Source organism: Phaethon lepturus, unplaced genomic scaffold (assembly GCF_000687285.1).
Source record: "Phaethon lepturus isolate BGI_N335 unplaced genomic scaffold, ASM68728v1 scaffold31497, whole genome shotgun sequence".
NCBI classification, from domain to species: domain Eukaryota; kingdom Metazoa; phylum Chordata; class Aves; order Phaethontiformes; family Phaethontidae; genus Phaethon; species Phaethon lepturus.
This window is the reverse complement of record NW_010550331.1, coordinates 21254-31229: the sequence shown is the minus strand read 5'-3', so window position 1 is coordinate 31229 and position 9976 is coordinate 21254. Positions and strand designations below refer to the sequence as shown.

Sequence of the window (9976 nt, the reverse complement as noted above, 5' to 3'; positions counted from 1 at the left end):
TAGCGATAGGACAAGGGGTAACGATTTTAAAATAAAAGAGGGCAAATTTAGCCTAGATATAGGGAATCAATTTTTCACGCTGAGGGTGGTGAAACCTTGGCCTGGGTTGCCTAATGCCCCATCCCTGGACACATCCCAGGTCAGGTTGGATGGGGCGCTGAGCAACCTGCTCTAGTTGAAGATGTCCCTGCTCATGGCAGGGGGTTGGACTAGATGGCATTGAAAGGTCCCTTCCAACCCAAAGAGTCTATGATTCTGGGGAAGAAATAAAATACATATTTTTTAAAATTAGTTAATTTTTAGTGAATGGTAGACCTCAGTCCCACACAGAGAGGAAAACATGGGCAGTACATGCAGTACAGATCCCTGAGGATGTGCCTCAGTTTAACTGTGTTTCCATCTGGTGTTTTGGGAGAGAAGGAGCAAGCTCCTGCCCTGAGCTCTGAGACAGTGGGATGTGGATGTCAGGCACTCAAATACCTGCCCAAGACAGAAGAGGTCACAGGACACAGGGGCTGATTTTTAGTAGAGGAAGAACCAGATAAAATGAGAGGAAGGGAAAGAAATCTACATTTGTTCAGCTTTCCGTTAGTGCTGAAGGGTCCTGGTCATGGACGCAGTGGTCAGTCCCCCTCGCTGGTGTGGAGCATCACCCCAGCCTCAGTTGCTGAGTAACCACCCAACCACCTCCCAACTGCCCCCAGCAACCGTTCCATGCCAACTGGCCACCAACAGCCAGTGGCCACAGGCACGACCGGGGCGAGAAAGGTCCTGGGAAAACCGAGGCACGAGGCACCCAGGGGCTCATCCCCTGCCCACCTGCCTCTCCCACACACTGCCAAGCCCGCAGGCTTGCAGGGCAGCTCATGGGCTGACCTGGGAGAGGAGCAGTGCCGGGAGGACCTGGGCTCTCTGGGCCCTGCTGGTGGCTGAAGCAATGTCCATCATGGGTGACGAGGACCTGTCAGCCTCTTTCTGCAGGCAGTACAGGCAGAACCTCCTGCCCTTGCTCAGGTGAGGAGGCTCCTCCACCCGCCTCCATCCCCTCCATCCTCTTCTCCTGTCTCCTCCATCCCTCCTTCCCCCAAACTGCCATCCCTTATCTCCACCACCTCAGTCTCCTCTTGTACCTCCCTTCCCCAGCCCTGTTCCTCCCTGCAACCGCCCCTTGCTCTGTCAGGGGGACCCCGGCTGGGGAGGGGTGGGGATGCTGTCCTGCCAGGCGGCATCTGAGATGCTGTTGGGTTGCTCTGCCCCGACATGGCCCTGGGTGGGGGGACAGGGCAGAGCAACCCAACACCCTGCCAAGTTACTGGACCCAACATGTAACCTTGAGAAAAACTTCTGTGGCAGGAAACTCAGACTGACAGAGGAGGACTCCCTGTCTCCATTTATTCGCCTCCAGGAGAAGAAGAAAAAAGCCCGACTGATGCAAAAGGCTCTAGAGCTGAAGGAAGAGGTGAGAAAGATGGGAGGGTCCTGGGGCAGGGTTGGGAGGGCTTGTGGTTTTTTGGAGGGCAGGTGACCACCTCTGGATGCGGGCAGCCATGTCACACTCACTCTGGTGCTGCCAGGCCTTCAGGGAGAAGATGAAGGTCCTAACCTGCCGGTGGAGGGACCTCCATGCCAAGGAAGCTCAGCTGAAAACCTACATGGAGAAATCTGAGAGGATTTTCAAGGTACACCTGCCCCTGACCCTGAGCCACACCACCACCTCCTGACCTCCCCTGGGGAGACAGTCTTGGGCCACCATGTCTGTCCAAGCCTCCCTTGAGCCTGGAGGTATGAAGAACAGGACTGGCAAGGCACAGGGTTTTGCACCACAGATGTGGAAAGCCCTGGTAGGGCTTGGGCAGGAGAGAGCTTGTTCTGTACCAGTGTGATCTCCTGAGGGCCCCAAACATCCTCCAAGAAGGGTCTCAGCCTGTCGCCACTGTTGAGACCCAAGTGTCTTCCAGGGGCAGATAGCAGTAGGTCTGAAAATCAGAGTGCCACCCCAGGTGCCTGTCTCCAAGACGGTCAGTGCAAGAGGGACAGCTCTGTTAAACAGGGAGTGAAAATGCTCCCGGGATGCTCCGGTACTAGTCTCTCCTCTGTGAAGGTATCTCCTCCAAGTGCTGTTAAGTGACCCAGCTCCATCTTCTCTTGCCTTTCTTTCCCTCTGTGTGTATGTGTATTGGTGGGGAAAACATCATCAGGAAAATGATAAGATGCGAATCCAAGCTCTGGAGAAAGCCACCAAAGAGAGAGAGAGGAATATGCAAAAGGAGAGTGAGCTTTTGAGAGCTAAGAGGGAACTGGAAGCCCTGAGAAGTAAGCACCAGAAACTCTGCAACAAAGTGCAGAAGTACTCCATCTTCAACAAATACCTAGAGGATGTGGTGAAGATCTCACAGGTGAGTTTGGACATGAGAGACAGATCATGGCCTCAAGGAGGGCCTTACATGGCTGTTAAACCTAGAGGAGATGAGGCAAGTCCAGCAAAATTGTAACACTTGCCCAAACCCAGAGACCTCCGATGGGATGGGTAGAGGTTCTCTGCAACCAAGGTGAGCCAAGGGGACCAGAATTAGGGGAGAAGAACCAGAAAAAGAGATGAAGTCTTGAGAAAACCAAAGAAAAACTGTTAGAAGGGGGAAAAGGACAGAGCTGAGGGGAATGGGGACCCCTTTGTGTCACTGTTTCATGTCTCATTGATGGGCTGGGAGAAGTGAAAAGCTGCCCGGGAACGGAAACCCAGACAGTTGTCAAAAAAGCTGTGTCCTCTCTCAAGCATGCCCAGGCATCACTCCATGCATTGCTCGTACTCCTGCAGTCCCAGCTGCCCCTGCTCCATGTCTAGGTGACCCAGGGCTGGCAGTTGCAGTTGTGCTTTGTGTTTTATCAGAGCACTGCTCACCTGGGGGAGAGGGGCACTTCTCCCCTTGCTTTTATGGCAGTCATAGCTCTGGGACTGCACAGTGGGATATCATTGTACAGGGAATGTGGCTCACAAACCAACTGGGGCAACAGTCTCGTCAAGAAGGGAAGATCTTTCAGCTGGGGGAGGTGTTGTCCCTGGTCAGGGCAGAGTGCCAAACAGCATGAGACTTGCAGTCGTGATGAGGGGAGGGCAGGGGGATTACTAACACCAGGAGCCCTGTGCTGCAGTTTGAGGAGATCCAGGAAGTCATCTGGCGCTACAAGACTCTGGCGAGGATGCAGAAGGACCTGCTGCAGTCACAACAGGGGCACAAGGAAATGACTGAGCAAGCCAAGGTGCTCCTGGACCAGTACATGGCAGAGAAAGAAGTTGAGATCCTGCAGTACAAAAATGAGCTGATGGAACTCCAACTACATTTTGACAAGGCTCAAAGTGACATCCTCCCCTGGGTGAGGAAATGTGGGGTGGGCAGGGGAAGATCTCCAAGACCTGGCTGTGTCAAGACCAGCTGATGGCTCATCCCTAAGCCCTGGGGTCATGCCAAGGCCCAGTAGCAGCCTTTGTGATTGGAGGAGACGCCTGATTTCGTCCCTCCAAGGGGTTGAGGAATGAAGAATGACAGACCAGGTCTGGAGCAGGTTACATCACGGGTTAAAGAAAAGGCCCTCACAAAGCTGTCACAATCTTTCACTTCTTGCTTGAACTCATAGTCAAAAGAGATCAGCTAACCAGGCTTTAGGAAGGTCTGCCTTGTCACAAAACCCAAGCACACTCCACCACGTGCCTGCTGGGTTTGTCTAGCCTGATCATAGTCATCTCCATTCACCATTCCTTGCAGCAGCATCCCTGTAACAGGGCTTCAGGTTGGCGTGTCTTGTAGTCTCCCACCGTTCATGGCTCAGGCTTCAGAGTGAAGTTGGTTCTGCTGATTTTTATTATTTGTTTTCATGCTTTGCACAGCATAGGCCCACCAGGGCTCACCCCTTCTCATCCCTCCTTACCAGTCCCAAAGTGACCAGACCAAACTGGGCTGTAATGAGGCACATCAACGTGTAGCCCAGTGCTCAGTGTGCAGAAATGCCCTCAGCTCTGCTGGCCTCTGCTCCCTTCGCACCGCTCTGAGGGGGCCTTGCCAAATTCCCTTATTAGATACTCCAGGCTCCAGGAGCTGGGTCCCACCAGGCAAAGCTGGAAAGCACCTGGTCTGGGAGGGTGGCAGTGGGATGTGCTGCTCCCGGGTACCAGCCAGCCCTGCTGTGGGGGGTGCAAATGGGGCCTGCAGGGAGTGAGGGCTGCAGGAGCTGGCAGAGAGACGAGGAGGTTCCCGGGACAAGGAGCAGCTGAGGTGGTTCCTGGATCTGCTTCCACCACACCAAGCTGAACAACCCTGGGCAAGGACAGGTTCCTCCTAGCAAAACAGATGAGTGTGGAAGTTAGTGTATCCAAGCCAGGTTCTCCAGCGCTGAAGCAGCACCTTTGCTGGGGCGTGTCCCCATGCTGCATGTCTCCTCTCCTCTCAGGAGACTTGCTGGGCTGACATCCAGAACATGACTGCCAAGAAAACCCTGAAACTGGGGACCATCAAGATGGCCATCCTCAACCTCTTCCAGTGCGTGAGCATGCAGCTGAAAGCAAACCTGAACGTGCCAGTGGACGACAGCCACAGGCAGCTGAACATGGTAGAGCCAAGCCAGACCCCTTCTCCCTGCCCAGAAAGAGGAGCAGTAAGGACTCTCAACTGCCCAAAGGGAGGGGAGAGCCCAGAGAAATCAATGTGCCCAACAGACACCTTCCTTGTCACCTGGGCTCTGTCCTGGGCACGGGGAATGGGCAGAGGACACCAGGCAAACCTGCCTCACCCGAGGAAGCAGAGCAGGGTGCGGGTCCCTGCGGGGGTGAAAGGAGTGGGAGCCAGGCAGGCTGGGGCAGGGGGTGCAGGGGATGCAGATCAACCCATGGCCAAGGTTTGGTTTCATTCAGCCTTGCTCTGAACTCAGACTGACCCACAAAAGCCCATTCTGGTGGTAGGGATCCAGCAAGGCAAATGCTTTAACCTCCTGCTCAGTTTGGTTGGTGAAATTTGCCCTCCAGAAGGGCCAACAAGCTCCCCACCGTCTCCCGTCCCCAGCCCTGCTCTGAGCTCTGCTTTCTCTCTTCCCCACCCCAGATTCAGCAGTTTATCCAAGACCTCACAGATATCTCTACAGAGACGAAACAGAGGGACATGCAGAACCGCCAGCGAGCAGCTGTACCTAGGGAGCTGTGAGGGCCATGCCAACGTGACCTGCCCTGCCAGCACAGGCTCAGCAGGGTGGGACGGGAAAGAGGAGGACAGAGGGCCCTACAGATCTTGTGAGACCTCCACCATAGGTTACACCAGTGACGTTTTATATGGCCTGCACAGTTGCTGACACCTTTTATACTATTAAAAATAACCAAGTATTTTAAGGTGCCTCTTCATTTCCTGGGAGGATTGGAAACACCAGAGCAGCTCCATCCTGCAGCTCCATCCCACAACTCCACCCTGGATGCCATTAGGGTGCCTTCTCTGGCAGATGGGATTCTGGTCACAGCAGACAGCGTCCCAGCAAAGCATGCAAGATAGGGAGAGAAGGCTGGGACAGGAATATAGTCTCAAACAGGGATTAATACTAGTGTTCCCATTTGGAGGTCCCACTCAGCCTAAGCTCTGGGATATTTGAGAGGGATGTCACAGTGGGGTGGGGGGACTGTGCTTCAAAGAGAGCTTCGGAGATTTCCTACCACCACACCCAGCACATCCGTGGATGTGGGTTTCTCTGCACAGCCATGTGCTACGTACTAAACCCCACCTTCCCCCTCAAGCTGTTTGAGAAGGAGTGGAGAATGGGTGCAGGTGACGGACGAGCCAGCCAAAGCTATTGCACCGAGCTTTTAGCGGCTCAGTGTGAGTGCTAACATGACGAATACGAACCAAGAGGACTAAAAATGGCTCTGCAGACACAGTGTGGAGTTCAGGCCAAGCTCAGAGCCTTTTGGGGAGGACCTTTTAATGGACTAAGGACCCAATGACATAAGCTTACAGATTTTGAGGCAAGAGACCATTGATCACATGCTCTTGCTCCCTTCTCTCCAGTAGTTACTCGTGTCCTGAGCCAGTGGATTCAGTTAATGCATCCTCTAGAAAAGTCTGAGTCCAGTTGGTCCATGTTTATAACCTGGGGGTTGCTCAGGCACCTGACCCCTTCCTTTGAGAGTGAGGAAGGCACAGATTAACCCCCTCCCTTCCCCAGATCTATGCCTTCATGAGCGACAAGGAAAACAGATGCACCCCAGAGCTGTTTGGAAAGCAGAGGAAGGATGAGTTCAGGGTGGGAACACTTGGTGCAGAATCCGAACAGAGTCTGAACAGAGGATGCTCCCTCTGTGTCTTTGCTGGTGCTACCCCTGCAAGCTTGAATTCATAGTAATAAACTCAATTAGAAACACAGTGCCTTAGGTCAGGTCTCAGCAAGAACTCATCCAGCAAACCCAATTTCCTTCAGGCCTCTGAGCTCAGACCCATGTTGGGGCTTCAAGCCATCGAAGCTTAGTGAGTTACCATCCGTCAGCAGAAAATGACCCTGTGCAGTGTCCTCAGCATGACGCCAATGCAGAAGAAAACACAAGAGTGAGAGCCTCCATTGCAGAGGCAAGGGCAGTAATTGCTTCTCAGCTGCTCAGCTGTGGAAGAAGAGCTCATTTCTTTCTGAAACCTTGACATGTAAATGCAGTGTGGGCCACGACATGCCCACATGCCCTATTCTGAATAGATCCCCAGAGCAGTGGGAGGTGAGTGGCAGTTTGCATTTCAGCTGGCAAGGAAAAGTAAAAGCTGTTGCAACTTTATGCAGCCACCATGTGCCTACACTTTAATGATTATACTATGTTCATTCTGTAAAGTAGGGATAATAACTGTCAGGGAGGGGCAAGAGTGGGCTGCTCCTCAAGGGAAGGAGCTAAGGTGACAGCGAAGCAGGCAGGATATCCTCACCGGCAGGACACAGCCTTGTGGTAGGCAAGCAAGAGCAGAGGGCTTCGTGGCTGTGTCCAGTGATTCCCACGCTAGTCTGCAGTGATGAGGCAGGTCCAAGGTGAAGCCAGAAAGTCAACTCGGCAAGGCAAGATGAGAACAAGCCAGGTACAAGGCTGGCAACAGGCTTACCTGCGAGGCAAGGACCAGGGGCCAGGATCTAAGTATAAATGCAGCTCCCAAGCAAAGCAGGGGAAGCTCCAGTGAAGGCTCCGCACGGCTCCTTCTCACACCTTATCTGTTTTTCCAGCAGTCTGATGCCAGGTTACATGGCTGTCCCACATCAGGGCTGGCCTTGAGCACAGGCAATCCCTGGCAGGTGGGCAAGGGGTCACAGAGCCTGTGGGTGCCCTGAGAGCCCTGGCGTTAACACCTCCTTGCAGTGGGCTGGGAGCCCCACGGTGCTGACATTTGCCAAGAACCATATTACTTCTTGTGGCAGGAGCCCAGGTTCACATCCTTTTGAAGTCACGATGAAACCAGTCCTGTGGGGTACTGTGGGCTGGATCTGAGAGCCTTCTTCCCACAGTCAGCAGCATCCTCGGATGCTGGCCTTCCTTGCTCTTCTGTGAGACCAAATACACAGCAGCAGAAGAGAGAGAAAAAAAACAAGCAGGAGAGAGTGAACCTTGATGAGGCCCTCAGGGGTCCCAGAGGTTGGTAAATGTCTTGTAGAGGCACTGGTGATGGTACCAAGAGCTGCTGCCTGCACTGGAAAAGTCAACTCATGACTCATCTGAGCAGAGACGACGTTCCGTGTTTATGCCCTTGCATCTCGCCTTGGCAGTGTCATATCCAAAGGGACCAGGAGCATTTACACCCATCCTGAGAGGTGACTCAGCTGTCCCCACTCCTTCCACCCATGGCCACCCCCTCACCCACTTTGATGCATATCACTGGTGGCAGCTGACAGGAGCTAATGGGAGCTAATGGGAGAGGAGCAGCTCTGCCCAGCCGCTGAGGAAGATGGGGGGCTGCAGCTCTGAGCCTGCCACTCTGCGAGTGATGGACTGAGGGCACAGCTGCCTCCAGGCTGGGCTTATGGAGAGGACAGACTGATGGGCCAGGTTTCTTCAAGTCCTCTGGACACTGAGTCCTGGTCAGCTCGGAGACTCGTCTCTTATCTAGATGCCGGAGATGAGCTCTTCTGAGGAACCTTCAGCCAGGGACAGAAAGACGAGACACATTGGTCCAGCAGGCATGTTCTGATCTGTTTCAGTGTATTTTCTTCCTTTCATTCAGCAAGCTGGGCCTGGCAGTGTCCGTCCGTCAGCCAGGACACCACACTCAGCGTGTCCCTTGCAGCTCTACTCAAAGGCCAAGCTGAAGACCTGTGCTCCTGACTAGTCCTGATGTCCCGTCTGCTCCTGCTCCTGCTCAGCCCCAGCAGCCCTCACCCCCAGCCCGCACCCCCAGCAGCCGCAGCACATGTGGATGCTGCTCTGCAGCATCATTCGCTGGAACTGCTTGGTTCTGTGGCCCCATCCATGTCCCCACGCAGTGAAATGCCTGGTTTTAGAAAGTCACAGACCAGCAATTGAAACTTGAGGGCAGATTTTGCCTTATGTGCCAGTCGTGCCGCACCAGCAGAGCAAAGATAGCAGACCCCCTCCAACACAAAGTCCTTACCCAGCCCTGAGTAAGCCGCACCTAAGTCCCAAATTGCCAGGAGGCATTGCGCCTAACTCTCCTTCCTCCATGGAGCTGGACAGATGGCACCACTGCTCAGGTGCAGCACTGTGACCTTCTGACCAGCTGAGCAAGCTCTTCAAAAGAAGCAATGTCAGGCTGTCCACCACAGGGATCGCAGACGAGCTAGTGGAGGGAGAAACCAGGAGCCCAGGGATCTCTATCTGTGGGCACATCAGGGGAAGGGAGTTATCCCCAGAGACCTGGGGATGTCTTTGGCATGAGCAGGGTGGTGGGACAAAGCTGCGTCTAACACCAGTCTGGATTAGACCCAGCCAAGCTGCTGGAAGGACAGAGCAGGGTGACACCGAAGAGATGCTGTCTCTGGCCTTCTCCCAGGTGGGAAGGCATGACAAGAAGTTATTTCCCTGACTGCTCCAGAGGAGATTTGATTCCTGTCTGAGCCATGTCTAGTAGTCTTCATAGCCAGCAGCACACTCAGAGAGATGTCACCACCACAACGGCACTTTCCGACTTCCCAGCCCAAATGATTCTGTATCCTTGCACAGATGAGTCTCTGGAGAGGCTCTGGCCAGCTTATGCAGTACAGGTTGTGCCCTGGATGGCTACAAGATGTCTCAATAACCCAAGTTCCTCACCCCTCCTCACAAGACTAGGAGCCCCTAAAGATGCCTCTTGAAGAAGCCTTGGCAAGAGATGGTGCCCCTGGGGTAAAGGGGAAAAGGTGGCACCCCAAGTGTGGGTTGGGTGGGTTTTTTGTAAGATTTCTTGGCACAGAGAAGAGATGATTACAGTATTGGCTAAATCTGCAGTCTGTTTTGCCTCTTGTTGGTGGAAAGTCCCCAGTACATTGAGATGTTGTTACTGATTTAATCTGGGCTTTGTGAACATTTCCTCTGGAGCAGCCTGCTCGTCCCTCAGTGTGGGCACGCGCTGGCAACGCCAGTACTCGCTGCCGCGCTCTCAGCTCTGCCCGGCAGCTCTGCCCCAGCACCGACGGCGGGATTCCCACTGGAACGGCTTGTGCCCCAGAGCTGCCCGATGCCGAGAGGTCACGGTGCAGTCCGAGTGACAGGGACATGCTGTGGCACAGAGCATGGCTGTTGGGAAAGGCACTGTCAGCTCCAGATCCCTTAGGATGCCCTCACCTGGAGACCTGCCACCTCCCCTCTTAGGTGCTCTGCAAGGAGGCGCGGGGACAGCCCTGTGCTAGCACGGCCACTGCCTTCAGCAGTGACTTCAGAAGACACTGCTGGCTTCTTAACCCCATGGCTAGCACCCATCCAGGACTTGGCATGCCGAGCACCATTGGGTGCCAGATGGCAAAGACATGCAAGTCATTAACCCCAAAT

At 54.1% G+C, this 9976-nt stretch overlaps 1 protein-coding gene across 1 annotated transcript; it reads left to right on the top strand.

Moving 5' to 3' along the window:
* The first annotated feature begins 937 nt into the window (after positions 1–937).
* CCDC42 (coiled-coil domain containing 42) lies at positions 938–5189 on the top strand. The gene is made up of 7 exons (XM_010290532.1): positions 938–1014; positions 1354–1459; positions 1575–1679; positions 2199–2396; positions 3151–3372; positions 4444–4602; positions 5091–5189. Exons 1-7 carry the CDS (start codon positions 938–940, stop codon positions 5187–5189), a joined length of 966 nt encoding a protein of 321 aa, XP_010288834.1.
* Positions 5190–9976: the final 4787 nt, after the last annotated feature.

What these genes read in the sequence shown, in the direction of transcription:
- CCDC42 (XM_010290532.1), top strand. Translation starts at nt 938, where the DNA reads ATGTCCATCATGGGTGACGAGGACCTGTCAGCCTCTTTCTGCAGGCAG. An exon ending in AACCTCCTGCCCTTGCTCAG is followed by an intron (nt 1,015 to 1,353) that starts GTGAGGAGGCTC and finishes CTTCTGTGGCAG; the next exon opens with GAAACTCAGACTGACAGAGG. An exon ending in AATCTGAGAGGATTTTCAAG is followed by an intron (nt 1,680 to 2,198) that starts GTACACCTGCCC and finishes AAACATCATCAG; the next exon opens with GAAAATGATAAGATGCGAAT.